The sequence below is a fragment of the Lampetra fluviatilis genome, chromosome 35 (assembly GCF_964198595.1).
Source record: "Lampetra fluviatilis chromosome 35, kcLamFluv1.1, whole genome shotgun sequence".
In the NCBI taxonomy this organism is placed as follows: domain Eukaryota; kingdom Metazoa; phylum Chordata; class Hyperoartia; order Petromyzontiformes; family Petromyzontidae; genus Lampetra; species Lampetra fluviatilis.
The window spans coordinates 8792702-8815200 of record NC_136309.1 but is presented as its reverse complement, the minus strand read 5'-3'; the positions used below and the strand labels follow the sequence as shown (position 1 = coordinate 8815200).

At 43.0% G+C, this 22499-nt stretch overlaps 1 protein-coding gene across 2 annotated transcripts; it reads right to left on the bottom strand.

The window, feature by feature from the left end:
* Positions 1-386: 386 nt before the first annotated feature.
* Positions 387-22083, bottom strand: LOC144944597 (forkhead box protein K2-like). Of its 2 annotated transcripts, none has more exons than XM_078872892.1 (8): positions 21686-22083; positions 13219-13464; positions 11918-12140; positions 10518-10688; positions 9662-9855; positions 8482-8648; positions 6656-7183; positions 387-6169 (listed from the first exon to the last, which is right to left on the bottom strand). In XM_078872892.1, the coding sequence occupies exons 1-8, from the start codon at positions 22081-22083 to the stop codon at positions 5913-5915; spliced, it is 2184 nt and encodes a 727-aa protein (XP_078729018.1). In that variant the 3' UTR covers positions 387-5912. The 2 variants fall into 2 exon arrangements, with proteins under 2 accessions (XP_078729018.1, XP_078729019.1); XM_078872893.1 differs by having other exon boundaries at positions 10518-10664.
* Positions 22084-22499: the final 416 nt, after the last annotated feature.

Below are 22499 nucleotides of genomic sequence, written 5' to 3'. Positions count from 1 at the left end.
CTTGACTGATATCACAAGTGTTTGGATCGGGACGCAAAAACTTACATTAGCAACTTATCATAGGCAGTAGTCACAATTGCATACCCATAATTAGAACGTAATCATAGTTTGTGATAAAAGTACATTTAAGGACAATGAGATATGAAAAAAAAACACGAGGGAACAACTTACTGGCGAGTTGGGTATAATCTTAAATAAAACTTTAATGCTACTACACGGAGCCTGCAGAAACCTAAGCACATTTCTTATACACATAATAAAGGGAATAAAAAAAAATCTGTTAAGGTTTAAAAAAATATAAATATGAAAGAACATAACTTTAATGTTTTGCTACTTACCATTAATCAACTATTATTACACAATACTTCAACAGTAATACGTGTATTGTGTGTAACTTAATGTATGTTTTTCCTAAAAGCACCTAATAAAAATGATCCAATGAGAGGTTTAAGTGAGTTTATATATTTTTTAATGTAATGTACAAATGTATAATTTTAGGTTTGGGGTACAAAAAAGCATCACAAATTATAAAAAAGGGCATGTGTTGAGAAAAACAGAATAGCATACCATACTTTATCAGATGATGTCACGTTCGTGCTCAAAGTGCCGGGAAAATAGACATTCCCCCTAAGCACCCACACAATATGCAGCGACTATGAAACTTTCACTGGCACGACAATTCCACATTTTAAATGTGCAGCACGTATTGGCTGAGGCGCGTTTTAAGAGATGGTAGAAGCCTCGACTTCCGAGGCGTGCTTTTAGCGACCACCTGTTAAAGGCCGACCTTATGTACGAGGTAGTGGTGTGGGCCAGCACCACGCTTGCAGCCGCCTTCGTCTTTTCATTGCCGATGTTCATCCCACCACACCTAGTCAAGGCCCAGCACCGGTTCAGATATCGATTGCTACCGATGTTAGCCTTGGCCGCAAATCAAACTGAAGTTGGTGGGTTTGTAGCACAGTTCACAAACCACCACCACACAACAACAGATACATTTCGCCACCGACGGTGACGTCACAAGGGAACCTGTGCCAGGTCAGGTGCAGTTTACACCGAAGCATACATATGCACGAATCAACACGTATACAAATAAATATAGAGAAATAAGCACATTGCATGCATTCTGAAGAAATATAAAAACGTATTTGCCGATTGGTCCATCACAAAAGATCTCCGAAAGCCACGTGCCCAAATGCCCTTTCCAGTCTTCGGGTGCGATTGTCCCATTCATGCACGATATGGGAAAGGCTGCGCACGTTCTGCTTGTTGCATGAGGTTACATGCAATGCCACAGCACTTGTCTCAAGAATGCCATGCGTTACTCCATGGCGGTGAACGAGATAAACTGCTGCCAATGGGTGTCCTTTAATTAAAATACTGCAAGACAGTTTACAATCGTCAGCTTTGTGTTGCTTACCATAAATGTATGCTGCCAACTGTGTCCTAAACATTGGCGGTGTATACTCTGCCAATTTGCACGAGCGTAATTGCAATTCAAATGTTTTCGTGTTTAACACGAGTAACCATAGTAACTTCTTGAATGTAAACAATAACATTGGGATGAAATATCCAACTGGCTATTGTTGATACATATTATAAATTGTGATTAAAATTATTGTAAAAATGTACCAACTGCCTCTGATAAGAAAAAAAACCATTCAGTTATCAGCGAATTAAATTATGTAAAATAAAAGCTGAATAGTTAAAACATTTGGAGTGTGGCTTATGACAGCGGCAGATAATTTAATGTTTTAATCACCTTTATTACACAACTGAGTGTTCATATCAATGCATGAGGTTAAAATCCCAATTGGGGTCAACCCGATGCAATATGTATTTGGGATCAATAAAATGAGTATCGTTTTTTGTGAAATTCAACGGTCGTTCTCAATAGATCCATTTAGAAGATCAATTATAAGTGTGGATAATCACAGACTTTGTTATTATCCATTGTTGGTAAGAAATTAACATTGCATTCCTTGCAAAGTTATAAATAGAAATATATTAAATACAATGCCAATCAACTGTAAACTATAGTCTGGCTGATGCTAAAGCGAGACTAATAGTCATGCTAAGCATGTAATTTCCTTGTACAGCCACCAAAGAAAAATGTCCATGGATTGCAAAACCAAAACAATATTTTATTCTAACTTTTGAGCCAATCTCAACATTGATGTTATGGGCACGCAAACGGTGTGGATTACATTCTGCCAACTGACGCGCATGCAATTCAAATGTGTTTATGCTTCGTTCAACTGAGGCAAATGATCTAAAGTGGAGGCTGTGTTTAGTGTAAAAAAACCCCTCAAGTTCAGCAAGCATTATTCGGGTTATATACCTTTCATATACTCATGAATTCTTGAATGACAATGTGAATGGCACAATGCACTTTAGGGATACAAGTGATATTACAATAAATACATCGGATGGTGTTTAAAAGTTAATTACCTTTCACACATTTTTTTTACCACTATAAATTATACATGAACCACAATGGGGGAAAATATAAATTCTTTTAATCACATAGTGACTACCAATTTTTTTTTTAACTGAATTAGGGAAAAAGGGGTGAATCGTTAAAATCCCGAATTACACTCGTTACCCCAATGAAGGCAGAGGAAAGACAATACATTTCCGTATGTAGCCCATGATCGAGTCAAAAGCGTAACATTACAAATGGCAATTTAAAAATATATCCTATTGAGTGTATGGACCCCCCCTCAGACTTGTGGACTCTTAGTAGCATTTATGTACACAATTTTGTTTATTGGCTTTCCACTGCATGTGATTATCACAGTATAAAAAAACCCCACAATACCGCGAACGTCACTAATATCCACACAAATGTATGTGAATGCACACATCGTAAAAGCGTGACAAGTTATTTTCGAGTTCAGTATAAAATGCTGAGAACAGTTGCCAAAAGTGTATTCAAAGTTCACTTAAAAGTCTTTGTTGGGAACTGGTCACCAATGGCAGCTATTGTCGATGCACCCCAAGACGCATTTTGCTTTGTTATTTTAAAGCTCTACAATTATCTAGTAGTGTACTTGCGATGCCAATGTTTTTTAAAATATGAATCCCCAACATCTCTTATAATTTATCCACAAATATCTGTTTGAACACTCAATGATGTAACTAAATATATCAATTTTGACAGCATGGGCCTTGAATACAAAATTCAGTTAAATGTTTTTCATTAACATTACATAACCTACTCAAATAACGTTTAGCTATGATGTATGGCTTCCGGTAAGCGGTGTGAAATTCACAATTTGATGATATAGTACGATATTTAGGTTTGTACTGGACAGATTTTCAACTTACGGCACGCAATAACATTTCCAAAAAATACATTTCATGTGTACCAAACATTGCTCCACAAGATTTGCAGCAAATATTGCGCATGTAGGATTCACATAAATTAGAAAAAAATGTTTTTTCTGCCTTTCTACAGGAAGCCCCCGCCGACCCTGCTGTTTTGTTTACATTTTTTTATTCATTAAAACATTCTTCAGAAATACCACATGCAAGATGGCTTTGTTGCTCAAAAACAGTAAAAACCAGGGCACTGCAATTTGGCATTTTAATGCTGGTTACTAGAAGAACCAAGATTCCAACAATTCGAAATAGAAAACAAATGTTCCAAGTAAATGTTCTTTAACCAAAAGCAGAACTTCTGGTTCTTAGTTTTAATATTTGGCCCATATCACCATGGAAAACACAACTCTTGTTTAAAAAAAAAAGTAAAAACTAATCTACATAAATGTCCTGCACAGTATACACATATGCCCGAAACGTAGCATATCTGATTATATCAATCTTCCACAGCTTAATGTAAATTTCAAGATACTTTCTAACGTCTTAATAGAATGAGTGCATGTTTGTCTTTTGTTACTTTAGATTGATGTTAATGTTTACTTTAACCCTGGCTTTGGCCATCAAATCCCCAAAAGACTTACAGCAAAGGTGGTTATGTGTTTTTTTGTTGTTTCACCAACAATTTGAAATTACCTCCCACCCGTAAATAGAAAAGCAACACTTGGTTAGCTGTAAGTATTTACGTATCACGAGACGCGCGCAATCTTTAATCATCTGGAAAATAGGGTGAATTAAAACACTGCCAAAACCTGTTACAAATGTTCACTTTTCTTTTACTGTATTTCAGATTGTTTAAATTATATGGACAGAGTACAATTTTTTTTAAAGGCTCTAAAACAATCGTACAGTTCATAAATGTCAACCACTGGTTAATGAGCATAATGCAGCAATTTACTTGTTCAAGGTTCATTAGCGATGCAAATTAGTTCCAATGACCAAAAAATCCATCTACGCACATCACACAGCCCATTGTCAGTATGATTTAAATTCTCATTTGCACGCACTATAAACATGTGATACTGCATTGATATTAGAACAAAAATTACCGTATATATGTAGACATGGGAAGCATCGTAATACGAATAAAAAAATGAAATAAACCTTTTAAGAAACATAAAAAGGAGGTAGATAGAGAAAATAATACCAAGAGATAGGCGAATAAAATTAGAAATGGGCTGACAACTACATCCTTTGCTTTAGTGCCAAAGGCAAGCACATCCGTTTTGTAAGCATGCACGTTCAGCCATACAGTAGAAATGTACGAACCATGAAAAACAGGTGTTAAGTTAACCGGTATGTGTTTCTTTACCATTAGCCTCTTTTTATTCACAACAGTAAACATAGCAATTGTCAGCGCACAATATCTCCGGCTGCAGCACGATAATTGATATTTGAAAAGTGTAAAGGACAAATGCTTGTGGTCAAGTGACAAAAGTCGCACACTATATCCGATAAAAAAAAAATTCGCTTAACATGTCGGGCACATAGCCCCCCGATTCAGGTTTACTTAAACAAACTATGAGATTAAGTCCAGTCATTGTCAGCAACAACAAACATTTTTTTACTACATGTCCGACAAAGTTTGTTTGTAGAGTAATGCAACCAAAGAGGCTAATAACGGTACCGTGAGAAGAGTACGCACGACTGTGATTTATAAATGACACCACCGCCACTCAATTTCAACCGACACTTGAAGTTCGGCATCCTTTGGACTTACGTTACTATGTTACCAAAGGCAGTACTCATTAGACTCGAGATACACTCCCTTGCACAAAACGTTTGCAAAATTATCTCACACTAACTTCGCTCACCTGATTTTTTCTGGAGAAAGATCATCTTACAGATGCCCATTTATACCAAGCCAGCAATACGTAGGGATCCGAGCAAAACAGGATTATAATAAGCAACAGTTAGTTTAATATTTATCTTTTTCCATGCAAACCCAACGTGTAGTATTTCTCTCCCCTTTAGGGTGGGGTATGTGATCATGTCACGGGCATGGCCAGCAGTGACAATGCAGAAAGCAGTGTCCTTACAGAAGAGCGGTTAAGACGAAGGGAATATCCCTATCCATTCCAAAGCAGTATTTGGTGAAATGTTTATAGTTTTTCAGACAGTAACAGCCACTGCCAGTTCTAAAGACGTGGCCAAAGTTCTGGCTGCTTGGCCAGCCACGAATGATGGCAGAACGAATATGACGTTGCTTGATGTTTTCTTATTGCATAAATCTTTTAAGTTCTGACACTTAGCTCATTCCTTGACTTCCTCATGGTTCTGGGAGAGACTTTAAGACCATAAGCAAACATGTGTTCCATTGTCTTCTTTCTTTTGCGACTCAAAATGTATTTACTTCAACTTGCAGAGACAACAACAGTGACATCTTTTCTTCCATCGGTGGTAGGTCTTATTGGCAGGGTGGGACCACATTCTGGCCAATAAAATGTATTCGGGAACAAAATAACACGGGCATCCCCAAAGCCCGACCTAAAACAGCAGGAAAGCCACAACAGGATGTGGCCAATGTGTTTTTAATCCACCCCATTGCTGTGATGCGTCGCGTCGGGTCCAGTTGCAATTACAAGCGGGGCACCCTCACCGTCGCTGCTCACATCACCGTCATCTTCCGACTCTTCCTTCCCCAACGCTGCGCAGAGCCTCTTTTGAACAGGCTCTTCAGCCGACACGTTTTTGTGGCCCACGTTCTCCGTGATGGCGGCACGTTTAGTGCCAAGCGCAGCCGAGGCAGACGCATGCGCAGCCAAAAGCTGCAATGGATTTGCTACAGCTGAAACGAGAAACGTAATCAGTAGGATTTCATTATGTAATTAGTACACTACCCACCGCCTGCCCACATGAATTTCATTCAGCACTCTTTTCGGTTTATATTCTAATTGTAACATTGCCATCACATATTGGCACAAGATAAAGGAAAGTGGAAAAATTTCACAAAATGTGCAGTGGACACCTATGGGCTATCTGCCCATGGATCATGATGATGATGAACATCGCCATCTGGTGGCACATAGGATAATTACTCTATTAAAGAACGTTTGACACAACAGAGCAACAAAACATTTAACCCAACTTATAAAATAACAAGTCATCAGATGGCAAGAGCGTGTCTTCATGGGCTCAATGAGTTCACCAACTGCAAAAAAAACCCACAGAACCTGGTTTGACCACACAAGCCATTACATTTTTTTTTACACAAAGGCCATTTCAAGTGCAGCAATCGTCGACATACATCACAACTCCTTTAGCACAAACTCACCTAGCGTCGGGCTCGACGTGGTGATGGACGGAGGCTGCGCTTGCAGCTGCAGCTGCACCGCTTGCAGTTGCACGGCTTGGACCTGCGTCGCCTGCACGGGCGCCGCCTGTATCTGCCGGGCCTGACCCGCCTGCAAGGCCTGCATCGCCTGCATTGCTTGCGCTTGCACCGATTGCACTTGCGCGGTTTGCACCTGAACCTGCACCGGCTGCATCTGCACCGTTTGCATCGTCTGCAGCTGCGCCTGCGCCGTCTGAACCTGCATCTGTTGCGGCAGGCCACCCCGCATCTCAAGCGGGCCCAACGACGACACAGGCCGCAGAACTGTGACCGTCTGCACCACCACGGGCGTGGGGTTGCCAGCGCTGGTGACCAGTGTCTGACCGGCGCGGCCTGGCGGGGCCGCCGTCGCTATGGTATAGGTGCCTCCTGGCGCCAGCGTGAACGTGCCAGGCTTGGTGGGGATGAGCGCTGGCAGCTGGTGCTGCAAGCTCACCAGGATGGGCTGGCTGCTGCTCACGGGAGAGCCTAACAAGGCCAACAAAAAAGTCGCGGTCACAATTTGTTTGGTATGGTGTCAACAGATCTGCCACTAGCCAAGGACAGTTACCAAACAAGTGTAACATCGAATTCCCGCATGATCACTTATAAGCTTGACAATTCAATTCACAACATGCATGTAGCTGGTATGCTGGTCTCAGGCATCATGAAATAGCTGTATAGTGGGCAGCAGAAAGCAGTGCAGCAAAATCCATTGTTGTGTTGTACTCCTACACTCCCATGTGCATGCTCCACACCTTCACCAACCCACACTACTATGGTGAAGTATGAACATATAACCTCCGTGACCTGCAAGGTGTGGAGAGGCTCTCATCCACCAGTGCATTGGCAAAAGCGCTATACATATACACGTGTATGCCAATCAGCTGTGGGCTATACTATTATTAAGCTAATCGACTTCTATCTTACGTTATTTTAGCATTGATAACAATCGCACACTATTGCATATCTAGCGTGAACGTTTAATATGTTCCGCACGTTATAGCAAAGCCGATGTTGAAAACACAATTTTAAGAAGTAATTGACATTTTCTTTTGCCAATGACAAAAAAAGACAACACAATTTAAGTCTAGCCATATTGTTAGGGAGCATCTATTTATTGTGGGAAAGAATGTTAAAGGAGGCCAGTCATGGCTGGCTTTAAATCTCCCCAGATATTATGTTCGCACGCTGCACCAGAGCATCCACCTTCGCGCAAGCAACACAATCACGAGGAACAGTATTCACTGTGCTCTCATTTACGGGCAGAAAGGAAACCCTTTATGTAACTTTGGGAGAGCCCTGATACCGCAACCAACATGTCTTAAAATACTATTTAATAGAAATTATATTTTGCAGTGAATATAAATTTCATTGTGAACCGTCACTGACGATTTAAACCATTTTTTAGCTTAATATATATAAATTAAAAAAATAAGATGTTATTTAAAAAATGTATATTAACATGTATAAACACGCAAATATTGGGATGTTTAGCCAACATTTGAAGTATGTTTTTCATGTGGCATAAATCCAGATGAACCTGGAGAAAACCCAAAAGCAGAAAACAGAGAAAGCCCTTTCGCAACCTCCATGCTCGCACTGCCCCCTGCAGACATCCACCCCATCGTACCCACAGGTGAATTTCTGACGCACCCCTTGGCTACATCTACACCATGTGATCCACCAACTCTGTCTCAGAGTCACAAAATTACAGCCGTGCGTCGCCACCTCTCCCAACTTACGAAACACGGCAGACAGAGCAAAGGGCTGTGCACGACGCTCACCGGGCGCGCTCTGTGTGTAGCGTGCATCCGAGAGGGTGGGCAGGGTTGGGTGGTGAGTGGAGACGCCCTCGTGCTCGGCGGGGGTGGGAGACCCCTCACGGGACAAGCAGTCCGGGGTCTCCACCCCGGCCAGAGAGCCACGGTGAGTCGGCGATGGGGGCGCGCTCCTGTATTTCACACAAAGACAAAAAGCCCCCGTGTAGCCTTAACACTGTTGGGGCAGGAGCTGTTTGTGAGCACCTATGAAGGTCGGCCGGCATGGCACACGAGGGGGTGGGTGGCCAGCACCACGGCCGACCGCCTTCGTCTCCCCATTGGCGATGTTTACACACTGCACCAGGCACTCATTTAAGGCTGAGTTTACATAGGGAGACCCAGGACCGGTTCAGATATTCATCACTGGTGTTGGCCGTGACTGGGGATCAAACTCGGGTGTCCGGGTTCATACAGCAGTGCGCTAACCGCTGCACCACCACTCCCCACACACACCGACATGCAGGTCTCATCACTCAATCTAGACTTTTGTCTTTCCGAGTATGTTTGTTGAACTTTTTCGCCACCGTATGTAACCAACCATACTAATCGGAGGGGCGGGAGGACAACAAACTAAACACAAAAATCAGTTCTAAAGAAATTCGTTTTCAAAGGAGAAAGTATTCTAGTAGTCAGCATGCCGAGCAATCCCAATAGGGGTAATGGGGCTGGGATGTACTTAAAAATGTAAGAGAAAGACTCGAATGCATATTATTAGGACTTGAATTTTTCTGCTCAATACATTTTGCATATTAGCCAATCCATTACGACACTAATGAATTGCATCGATCGATGAACCTTAATTAGAAGCAGAAGAGAGCCAGTTTCAACACAGGTCTCTTTTATGCAGGAGATATCATGTGGTCACCATGTACTACCTGCAACCCAATTTGCCATATTGGCCACATTGCAGTGATGGCGGCCATGGGTGACATGGTGAGGTGCTGGCAAGGGCCCTGTTTTATGTGGTTCACTTTTCTGCATTCGACAGCCAAGGCGGTGGCGAGTATGCCGTCAAGAGTAAATAATTGCCGACTTCATGGATGCTGACACTTAGATTCATCTCCAGATTATAAAGAACGTTACAGTAAAACACGACGATGAAAAAGAATAAAGGATCGGAAGGCCGGGGTCGAAGGCCACGCACCGTGACGAGAGCAGGCCAAAGGGCGCCCGGAAGCAGGGAACACCACGGGCGCGCCGCTTGCGGTACGCCTGTTCCGCCAGCTTCCCCTCCGACGCCGGGTCGATGCGCCAGAAGGAGCCCTTGCCCGGGTCCTCCTGCGAGCGAGGCACCTTCACGAAGTAGCGGTTCAGCGACAGGTTGTGGCGGATCGAGTTCTGTTGGAAGAAAAAAGGGTGAGGGAGAGCCGAGCGCTTGCGGATCCCACTTAGGCTTCTTTGAACAACGTCTCATTCAGCATTAATTATTTAAGCGTGCAACAGGCAAATTAAATAAGTAACGGCTCCGAAATTGAGGTCTGGGTAAATGCTTGTTATAAAGATGTTTTTATTTTTCAAATAAGTTGCGGATAAATTGATAAAAGGTAAAAATTGCACCGATATGCACACGAGGGCTTACTCTCTTGATAATCAAGTCAGTATATACTTCAAGACTAGTTTGTTACACTAATTTGGCCATTCCCAGAAAGTTGCGCAGTGATAAAAATCAAAAACTAGTACCCGAAAGACAAGCATCATAATTTAGTCCTCAGAGCTGGGTTTGGTGAATTAAGCACAAAAATCTAATTCAATAAAAAATGTTTATATCGTCATTGGAAAATGAACTGAGACGATCATGCTATGAAATTTAAAAATTGATTTCCTTTTTGGCAATAGCCTAGGATATCTCAGCATTAGTGGCCTGACTAACGCTAAATGCCATCGCCACATCCCTTCCTCTTAAGAGTCGAGATGTAAACCTCGTGAATGGCCGTTCGCGATATATAACGCAAGCGAGCGGTAAAAGCTAAAGCAGCCGCGGGGTGCGCGTTCCGTCGTGCCTGCCAGCCCTTGTCGGAGGCGCGGTAGTACGGGTAGTGTTTGCTGATGTAGGCGTAGATGCCGCTGAGCGTGAGCTGCTTGCTGGCCGCCGACGTGATGGCCTGCACGATGAGCTGCGCGTACGAGTAGGGGGGCTTGCTCTCGTCCTGCTCAAAGGCAAGATGTGCAGTCTAAGACGCACACGCGCGCACAAGTAAGGTACATACACTCACATAAAAACACAGAGCAATCTGACAGGCTTGCGCAAGGCAAAGATAATGTGACAATGTGAACAACAATACAAATAATGTTTCCCGCCATGGATAATGTTCAATTATTTTTTCTTTAGGTTAATGATGCAGATGATGGAGCTGATAATGAAATTAATCATGCCAATTGACAGTCTTGACAATGAGGACATTAATAATTGAATATATTAAAGAATTAAGGCTTTGACGATTAACAGGAGCGCAATGTTGAAGAGATTGAACACAGCATTCATGTGAGAGAAAAAATTACGGCCCTTAATCAATCAATTCATTGTTGGATGAAGGCCTACCCATTATGTATCAGTTATGGGGGATTGAATGATCATACTTCACTCTATTGGTCAGTATAGATTAGCCAAGGGAACCACCCAGGACCAGTTCAGTGACCACTCGCCACGGATGTTAGCCGTGGTTGAGAATCAAACTCGGTTCGTTGGGCTCACAGCGCAGTGTGTTGCCAACAATTGGGCAGGAAACTAAATAAAAATATTATCTTACCTATAAAAGTTTTTTTCCCATCCTTGTAACGTTTCAACAAAGTACACAAATACAACAAACTAAGCTTCCTAATGAACACTTGCTCTTTGTTTTTGCCCTTGGTCCAATCTAAACTAAGAAAATAACACTTTGTAACAATGTCCTCTGATCGTAATGATAACTTTGAGCACGTGCGCCAAAGCACGCATCTGCGCATGCGCGGAACGCCGACTTGCGGTTGCACCTAGCAACGCAAACAAGCTTGCCGAGACGGAGAGGAAGGTTCTTCGTGTTAAAAATGCCAAAAATCTAAACAATCAAGCACAGTTACTGCTGCAGAAGCATACGCGGAGGTAAATCCTGAACAGCGTGATGTCCCTCCCCCACCCCAATGTGTGCAGTTACTACTATAGAGTCAGTAGATACTGCTATCGAGTCAGTAGATATCTGCTATAGATTCGGTAGATACTACTATAGTCGGTAGATACTACTGTAGTCAGTAGTTACTACTGTAGAGCCAGTAGATACTACTGCAGTCAGTAGATGCTACTACATTCAGTAGATACTACTAGTCAGTATAATCTGTAGAATCCTTAGATATTACTGTAGTCAGCAGATGCTACTATAGAGTCAGTAGATACTACTGTAGTCAGTCGGGGGTGCGCTGCCGTTACCTGCACTTTGGGCCGGTTCTCCTCCCCGGTAGGGGCGGGCGGTGGGTTGGGATTCAAGTTTGTCTCGGCCACGATCACTAGGGGCTCCGCCTCTTTCTCGGCAGCGTTCTGAGCAAACTCCGCCGCCAAGTGTAGATCGGCGAGCGTGAGGCGGGCGTTGCGGCAGCCCAACATGCCCGACATGCCCGCCCCGCGAGGGCTGGCCGGGCACGAGTTGGCCGCGCTGTCTCCCAAACACACAGGCACGCGCACAATGGCCCTGTGTTAGCCCGGTCTACACACTACGCGACGCCGCTTGTCAACTTCTTTTTTTTTTCAAACATCCTTTTCCCCCAATTATGTCATGAGGCAAAGTATCCATTTGGGTTCTCTCACATGGCAGCGCATTCCTTCGTTAGAGAATGGCCCACCGAAGCAGATATCAGCGCCAACTCAGAGATCCCTTCAAGCGACGACCGTTCACACAGTAGAGGATGGCACTTTCCCATCCGTTATGCAACTGACAGGCAATCCCATTTTTTTTCCATATTCTTAGCCCTGGAATTGAGCCAAATTAAGTGCATAACCACATCTAATGTGACGGGTTTATTTGTGTGAAGTCATTGGTGATCGGGCTGAGATGGTTTCAGTCTGGTCTCAGTGTTTATGTTGGTAGGTAACATGTTTCTTCATATAGAGTAGCCTTGTATTAGCAATATTGAGAAGCCATGTTTTTTTGTTGTGTTCCCCCTTCATATCAAGCTAGCTATGGTGATATTGTTAGCTGTATAAGTTGAAGGGAATGCCTGTCTCTTGTTTCAGCTGCGACATCTAAGACTACGAGGCATCTCTGAAAGAATACAGACTCACATGGCTAGGACATGAATGAGTGGAGAAAGGGGGCCAAGCGAAGAAACCCCCACACGAGTTGGCGAAAAATACCAAGAAGAACTAAGACTCTACAAAAGCTGTATTCTTAGTCACGGCTCAGCTCCGGCTTGACCCACGCTCAAGCTGGCTCAGCTCACGCTCGAACCGGCTCAGCTCACGCTCGAGCCGGCTCAGCACACTCTCGAGCCGGCTCAACTCACTCTCGAGTCGGCTCAACTCACTCTCGAGCCGGCTCAGTTGCTTCCAGTCACGTACGAGCGGCTCAGTCATGGCTTGGCTTATGCAGATCCTGAGCATGACTGGTACCGTGCTCAAGAGTTTGCTCAAGCTCAGCGTGGCTTTGAGCCAGCCAACTGGAGTCAGAGCCAAGTCAGAGTCAAGCTTGAGCCGAGCCGTAAGCAAGAACCGAAGCGTACGAGGTATCCGCGGACCTGATTGTGTGCGTGGGTGAGGGCATGGGGCTCGGCACGTCCAGGCCGGGTTCGGGGATGTGCAGCTTGAGCGGGGACATGTCCGGATGCAGGGGCTGTAGCGGGGGCGACGGGGAGCGCCGGTCTCCAACGCCAGCGCCGCCGGCGCCAACTCCACCGAGGCTCACGCCTTCTGGGGGCTTGGTCTCCCACACCAACGAGGTGAAGCGCAGCCGGATGGTTGTGCTCGGAAACCGAAGGACACACCTGCAACCCAAAATAAGGGGCGCATCAATGTCAATTCAGGGCTTTGCATTTTGCAGGCGGAGGTGATGAGATGCCCCAGCAATCACTCAATGCCCTCCTCACAAAACTAGTTTGTAGTCTTTCCGATTAGTTTTCGGGTTGCACCACGTGTTATTTGGCACGAACCCATCATCCAAAAAACACATCAGAGAAGTAAACCGCACAACTGCAAAAACCTGTGTCAAGGTTTTTAGTCACTCAGTGATTTATGAGGAATTATCATTACAAGGCTGTGTATATAATTCTTATTCTCATGATACATGGAATAGAGAATCAATAATTTACGATTTATGCAAAATAAATTATCATGTAATATCACAGTTAAGGGAGTGGAAAAAAACTGTATAGACACAACATGAAAAATAAAAACCTTACACGAAAAGAATGATTCAATAATCAGTATTTCTTCATACTCTTTGGATCTTTCGGTAAGGTCTCGTAGATAGAAAAATACAAAAAAAAATCACGACGTTTCGATCGCAACACAAGCAATCGTCTTCAGGTGAAAAAATACAGCAGGCGGACTGCTGAGGCATTTCTTCTTGCCTCAGCAGTCCGCCTGCTGTATTTTTTCACCTGAAGATGATTTCTTGTGTTGCGATCGAAATGTCGTGATTTTTTTATTTTATAATTTTGAACCTATCTATGTGACTTTACCGAAAGACCCAAAGAGTATGAATTCCTGCAGTCACGAAAGCTTTAAGTCAAGATTTAGTATTTCTTTAATCTATGTTAACACTGAATCGTGACAATTCATCGAAGCAATGAGAGCGGGTGGTATAATCGTGCACATAAATGCATCATTGAGCAAGGCTGTTTGGCGGTTGGGGTAAAAACAAGGCGGTTGGGGTTTTATTGCAATCATAATAATGCACATTGCTAAAAAGTACCACACTCCAGGTTTGCTGCCTTGCCATATCGCATTGGTATGTATCATATTGTTTCAGATATTTCCCAACACTGACAGTGACTGAATGACAGGTCACTTCGTCCCTAAACAGGTCGTTAAGAAATGATTTGTTGCGAAACATGGCAAACATTGGACAAAGAGAGAAATGTGAAAACATAAACAGCAGTGTTGCAGATTACGATCATTTGGTGACCCACACCAGATTTCAATTGCATAAACAAGCTACTCAAAACTATCCAAACCCTGCATGAGCAGGTTTCGCATGATAGCCCTCATCCTGCCAATCCAAAGATTCTTGAGACTTTGTATTGGTGAAGTAATGTATGCAAATGTTAATCTTTTTTAAGAGTGTTGCGTGAAGCGGAGATAGAAAAGTCTATGGGCACACAAGCCTTCACTGAGTGTCTTAATGTTCACTACAGCTGTGAATGTTTAAGAGTGATTCATCCGGCTGGTCGCTTAAACGTTTTATTCTTTGGCACATGTAACTTTTGGATGAAAGAAAACTCAAGAGCTGCTAGCAGAGACAAAGTTTAACACGTGGTTACTGATACAACCGGGACACATGCAAATAACCTGTGAAATGGGAAATAAGAACGCGGAATGAAGACCTCTTTTCCTGGTTGGTGCTTCACAAGCAAACAGTAACAAGTGTAGGATGACACAATAGTAACTTTAGCAGAACAATCTATAGCAGGGCTGTGTCAGGTGCAAGGCAAACATCCTAGTAAGTAATGTGGAGGAAATAATTCACTTAGCAGACTTGTCCATAACCCCCAGAAGGCATGTCAACTCATTAATCGTAGAAGACCAACGACAGTCATGTTCACTACGAATATCATATACACGCTCACCTTAGTAAACAACTATCTATATCTAGGAGTATGCATGTAACATTATACTTTCGCTGCATAAGTGTGTTTTTTTGCCACGTTTCTCAGAAGACTTTGTTTCTCAGAAGACTTTGGAATATCAACACACACACATGGTGGTGATGCATTTGACTGTAATAAAGCCAGACCAACTACTTTTTTTTTCATCCAAGGCCTTATTTCAACACCAGTGAGTCACTGCTCGAGTGCAATAAACCTACCCCTACATAAACTTTCCGAACTTCCTATTTGAACAAAATAAGGTCAAATCTGCATTAGTAATTATTTCAATTCAAGTTGGGATATTATCAGGCGAGCTCATTTTGGGAAGTCAATATTAATAATATAAAAATTATGAAAAGTACCTCTTAACCACCTCTCATATACAAAACACAAAAGCAAAGTTGAGAGATGATTGTCAGTGAGCTTTCTGAAACCAGTAATTGTTCAAGAAAGAGAGCCACTCTTTTACTCTCTACTGTGAATGTAACAGTAACGTAAAAAAAAATACTAACAAAACACACACGTGATTGTTCCACACCATTAGGGTTTCACATTCATTACCATACAAGGGTATAAAGTTTACTTGGTTAAAATACATTAAAATTAGCCTGCATTGATGTGACATTAATATGCATCAGAGGCACATCCAAGTGATGACACTCGAGTGCCATAATGGCACGGATGCCCACAACTTGAAAGTTTACTTTCTAATTCACAAAGTTGTAAACGTGTGCTGGACAGACGAAGACACACATCCTAGGTGTATAGTAACGAGAGCTACAGCACGTGTTTCATTTCCCTTTGGTTGAGCTTCCCTTCAAGAAGTGGCATCGCAGTCCGCAAGTACAAAAGTAACCTTTAAAAACATCCTGTGAGATTCACGGCCGTACAAAAGCTTCGTCTTCCTCAAAACAACTCCTCCACACTTACACGACGAGCAGAATCATGGCCGACCTCTTTAACGTTGACGTTTGGCCGACCTCTTTAACGCTTACGTTTCCTGCACTTGCTGTTTATTGACATTTCTGGATAAACCTGGCACCACCGATGCAGGACTGTCCCGAGATATCCGCAGCTGCACACCCGTTCAAACAGCCCACGTGCACCTCCTTGTTTTCGTGCAGCAACACCAAACCGGCTGAATTGAGGCAACCCCTTTCCAAACCAGTTTCAATGAGTGGCAACGCAGCAAATGGGACCGAGTCCACCCCCCCTCCCACTTAAATAACCTCCGTAATGAAAACAGAGGTTATATAAGTGTCTGGCGTATGAGTGGACTCTAACATTTACAACAGCAGTGTATCGTAGGAAGGTACTCAAATCAATTAGCTTGGGCTCCCCTGAGCCACAAGCAAAGCCGTACAATTCTGAGAACGCCGAAAGCAAATCATCACTACGAGTGACCAACTGCACAGCCAACCCCCCTCGAAGGGCAGTGAGAAACAACACACGTTACTGCACAAGCTACATGTGACAGCTTGCCTTCAGCAAGCAAGCGCGGCTTTGCATAGATAGCACAGGATTCCTGCACCAGAACGCACTTGTAAACGTAAATAAACGTGGTCAAGAGCCATAGATGCAATGCCACCCCCATAAGGCTGGTACTGCGATGTTCAACAACAACAGTTCACTGGAAACTGTTTTCTTAGCAACTCATTCCACACTGGGGAGAAAAGTGTGACACACACCCCCTGCCTTCCCATAGTCAAAGTATTGTTCCACCATCGCTAAAAGCCTTTACCAAAACACAGGGTATGCTAATGTGCATGGGACGCAAACACCAGGTGTGGAAAGGCCTCTTATGGTTTATGTCAAGGCTGTTTACAATTCAAGTTAGTATTACACTTGAATGAAGTTGGGCTCTTGAAGAGCTCACAAAACATAAAGCATTGGTCAACATGTATGTAGAAAACACTATCTGACGTAAACAAAAATTCAATAAGCAACAAGGAAACCCTTAAATAATTATAATTAAGCCAGATGTGCGGAATTTGTCCAATTGGTTATTTTACTGGGTCACATTGTGGATGGAACAATTATTGTTTTTATGCTCATTCTGTTCATGAAAATCTGGCCCCGAGATGCTGAGAGGATGCTCGACTCACAATTGTTGAGGATGCACATTTTAAAATCCTGTTAAGGAGCCCACTCAGCCCAACTTCTCTCTGGTGCACTAAAATAGCACTGTAGATGGTCGTCGTCATAATCTGACATTGTTTATCTACTGATGAACACCTCCCCACTCTGTCACCTTCCCTCAATGCTACAAGTGGGATAGCAGTGCTGCTACCATCCATCTCACTCCTGCACATTAACTCATCTCATCGCTTCATCTTGGCAATGGTTGCACCCTCGGATGCATTCTCTCCTTGGAGGGTTGTCAGATATCATATTGAAACGATGATCCCTGCCAGGGGAATGTGGAATTTTCTAATTTCACTCAGAGCCTCCGAAGAAGTTGGGTATAGTCCCAGTACTCAAATGTTTCTAAGACCAGGATGGGTCTTGAGAGATCTCTAATTATGCAAGAAACAGAACCTACATAAAACTGACCTTTCCCTGACTGACAGTCTCCCATCCAGATGCTAGCCAGGATGATGCATGCTTGGCTTCTAAGATATGGCACAACTGAACTCCAAGGTGATGGAGAATGTGGCCAAACACACCATTAACTTAATCAAGATCGTGAGGTCTATCGATGAACATAAACATTCCCAACTCTCCAATAACTGTAGTTCAATGAATGGCAATGTTGCCTCGATACACCTAAAACAATGTATTATTACGCAAGCAATCCCAAAAACATTTTTAGAATTCTAATCCTCCAACTACACGTGATTTAAATAAGTATTTTCAATTCATTAACGATGGATAACAGTCTTGAAATAACCTCGATGCAGACATCAACAATCTTGCAAGGATAATCTAATGTTTATATTTTATTCACACAGATATGGGTGTAAGCATATATAGGGGAAATTTGTTTAAATGTATATATGCATTAGGAAAACATAGATAGAGGTAATTACCATTCAGTAAAGCATTAACTGCTGGTGCCTTAAGCCAGCCACAGTACTCGCGTTAAATAATACACAGCCTTCAAACACGATACACATCACAGACCAACCATCATGGCGACCCGCAGAACACAATGGCACACCATGTGCACGTTAGCCTTGCAAAACACGAAATGCAATGTCAGATCCATTTTATTTTAAAATAATTTAGCAACGAATGCAATTCAATGATTGCAATGCACAGCATGCACCGACATCCCTGCAGGGATAATTTATGTTGCTTTTATAATTTCATTATTTTCTTGACGCTTGTGTCAGGTGTCGACTTCCTGACAATTTTGGCTCGGGCAAAATTACTCCCAGCTCAGCAGAGGCGTCTATCCATAGCAAACATTCTGGGAGAATCTTCCACGCATTAATTGCAGAGTATTGTACATATATCTATACCCACTAAATATATTTTCCCTGCAGTCCATACATTTATTCATTAAAGAGTACGTAACCGTTCATATGTGAAATGTATGGGCACAAAAAGAAATGGCACAATATTCCATTTTCCTGCAATAGTGCTAGCTATTTTCCCACCTTTTTTGCAGACTTTTTAAAATTATAAACTATTTGATGTCTATATAGCTAAATGAAAATGTGCGCTGATAAAATACAGTATTAAAAAAATATCCCAAGCAAAAACATTCTTTAGAAAGTCACCTTTTCCAAAAAAATCAGCACATTTCAAATGCCAAATAATTATTCAACAAGAAAAAAAGTACTACATCTTTTAACCAAAATTTTTAATGAAGGTTGAACAATCAAAACGATCAAACGAGTACAACTTAAACATATAAACCAAGATTTTCAAGAGAAAATAAATCGCAATTCTGAAACGAAAAGTTAGCATTTGTTTAAACAAGCGTGGACCAAGATTAATCTCAGATGATGGCTCTTGAGTCAGTCATGGAAATTCCACATTCCTATGGCAAGTCCCAGTTACACCACAGGACAATCACTGTTGATGTCCCCCAATGGCGAACGAATTTTCTCAAATATGGAGTGATAAAGGGACAATTCAAACCTGACTAAAATTTAAATGTATAACCATGATTGAGACACACGCACTTTAATCGGTGCATTGTCTGGGAGAAAGACGGGCCACAAAAAAGCAACAACTCAGATCCTACCCATAAATAGAACGGCAGATGAAGTTCTCTAAACTTTCCAAGAAAAGTTTCAGAAAAAAACATTGCAAAATTGTAAAAAAAAAACATTCAAAGTATCTAAAATTAAAACTAAACACCACAATCTAAAAAGGAAGCAATGCAATAACCAGAATGATCCAAAATGGCAATACATGTATCCTAATTCAAAAACCATTTGAATATTATAACTCGCAGCACTTAAACATGGTCAAACAAAAGCAACCAAAAAAGATGCATTTCCAAAATGTACCCCATACCATCGACAAAATACCCATCAAAACAATCACGCAACTTTTACATGCAAATAACTAATAATTATAATAATTTACATCCCTTTGTTAATCCAATGTTGGAAGTCGTTTGACCATTCGTTCCCATGGTGGCAGCCCAGAATCGGTTCAGATATCACCTGTCACTGATGTTAGCCATGGCTGGTACTCAAGTCTTCGGGTTCTATTCTGACACTGTTCCACCTCATTCAAAACCGATCCACTACAAACAAATGTTAAATCTTCACCTCAACTCTCAATCACCATCCAATGGAAAACAACATACATTGGCAACACTTTAAACGTGCTAAAACAAATATATAACAATTACAATACTAAAAACACTAGATGAAAAGAAAAACACTCTCAAAGCATTTCAAAACCCACACATAACACTCATTTAAAAAAGGCCACCCTTTTCCCAAAATAATCACTCACTTCCTCACTCGAACAACATAAAAAAGTGAAAGAGCAAAGAAAAAAATTACCACCTACACTCCCAAAAGCAATTTAACCATGCTGTAAATTTCCAAGCTCGCAAAAAAAAATATGTCACAGCCACATAACGAATAAACAAAACAATTGTGTATTTATCGACAGGTGAAAATGTAAATCAATTGAGTCATTAAGTAAAAACCCCAAGAAATCACAAACACCATCAGAGGAAATCTAAAATTCCAGACAAATATTTGTAAAATCTTAAACCACGTAAAAAATGAAATGTGGAAAACTTTCTTCACTTGTCCTTAAACTTTATGCAAAAACAATGTAGAAGAACCAAAGCACCACTCCACCAAGCGATTTGTGGAGCTTATCACTCGGCGCCTGTTTCAAAAGCCACCCAACAATAACTTCAAAAAAACCAACACCCAAAGCCACGACTAAAAATAAATAGTAGCCAAGAGCCCACAGAAATCACAACTTAAAAAAAAGCTCAAAATCCCCACCAAAACGCAAACACCAATTCCAAAAAGACAACAACAAAAACGAGCCACTCACTTTCCCTCACAAACCTCCCTGACACAAACGAAAACTCACTGCTAAACACTGCTTCAGGGCAGCACAGTATCGATTTATAATGCCCTTTACCCTGGAATGCAACTCACAATACTCAACGAGTCTCACGCATACATTTAAGGAGGGTCCGGAATCCTGATGTCGGCCAATTCAATGTACTATTGGCATGTAAACACGGGCTCAAGTCCGGAGATGACCCACAGATTGCTTTAATCCACAGGGCTAAGAGCCAATCTATTGAATTATCTGTGGACAACCACCACTCCCATGGCAGGTGCTGCCATCTCCTGGCCTTCTTGATCAGAAACCCCAAACACAATTCCGGCTCAAGAACCCCAGAAATGGAGGGGGGGGGTGGTTGTTGTGATGTTGTGAAGAGTTGGGGGTGGGGTTGGGAGGAAGGGCAGATAACTTAATCAAGAGAAAAGGTGACACTCCTCTAAATCTGCAGTCTCAACACTAGTGACTCCTACTATCCGCCAGCAACAAAGAGGAACTTTCACTTTAGTGTTCACAACAAACACGTGGGTTGCTGCTGCTCCTTGTTGGTGAGGAGGAAGGGGTGTGGACACATACATTCAGAGACTCGGTGAAACTGGGTAGGAGGTAAACAGGGAGGTTTACGGAGTAATACTGTCGGGGTATGTAGGATTATTTTTAAGGGGTTTAGGATGTAGGCATATGTGGTAAAGGTTTAGGTGTGGCACAAGTAGTTGGCGGTTAAGAATAGTTGCTAATGTTTAAGGAGGTATGAGCATTAGGAGGTAGTAGACGCATCAGAATGACTCCGATGAGCCACAATGTCCAGAAAAGAAGCTAAAGTGATCGCGTTAAGTGGTATATGATGGGTAGTAGTACTAGTAGTAGTAGCTGAGTGATGGTGCGTTAGACATCTCACGTCTTGGGCAGGCGCAGGGCCGACGCGCCCCGTCGCTGGAACACGCCGTCCACGAACACGCCGTTCTTGCCCAGGCAGCTCAGCATGAAGTGTGACCCTTCGAGTGCGATCTCCAGGTGCGCCCTCGAGATGAAGCTCGACCTGCCCATGTCCACGTCCACGGCACCCTGGCTCGAGTCTCTCCCCACCGTCACCATCCGCTTTCGCACCACGTAGTCCACGCCGCGACCTTCGAGCCGGGCAAGCGGAGGCTCCAAGGGCTGGTGGTGGTGGTCGTCACCCAGGTCAGCCTGCTCGCCCCAGGGCGAGGCACGGGCCGGGCTGCAGGGTGCCGAGCGTAGGGCGAGCAGGGCGAGAGCACCTCGGTCCATCAGCTCTTGGGCGTCCAGTGCAGCCATGGCTCTCTACCCCCCCCTCCACGAGGCGGCCGCGTGTTCCGTCTCCCACCACCAACACCACCGCCTGTGCTTGAACGTGGAGGGGCAGCAAGCAGCAGTCGTTCGATGCTGGAGGTTTGTTGGGTGGGATCAGCTTCTGCAGGGGTGGTGGAGTCGAGGAGTTGAATGTGGAGGTTGTAGATGTCCGAAGCTGAATATAGGCCGAGCCTATAGGTTGATGCTGTATGAAGGTTGACTGTAAGTTGATGCTAGGTCGACTATAGTGTTGAGTGCGGTTGACTGTTATTGCTGGACGAAGGCTGACTCCACACACCTTGCGGTCAACTCCAGATCTTGGTGGTTGTGATTCAAGCACCGAAGGTGGAGGTTTGACGCTAGAGGATCGCTCGAAGAGGAGGTTGATGATGGGTGGGAGG

Excerpts from the sequence above, each read along its gene's own strand:
- LOC144944597 (XM_078872892.1), bottom strand. The coding sequence starts at position 22,083 with ATGGCTGCACTGGACGCCCAAGAGCTGATGGACCGAGGTGCTCTCGCC. Across the intron at positions 10,689-11,917 it reads AGAACCGGCCCAAAGTGCAG|ACTGCACATCTTGCCTTTGA; the intron begins GTAACGGCAGCG and ends TGTGCGTCTTAG. Across the intron at positions 6,170-6,655 it reads CACGTCGAGCCCGACGCTAG|CTGTAGCAAATCCATTGCAG; the intron begins GTGAGTTTGTGC and ends TTCTCGTTTCAG.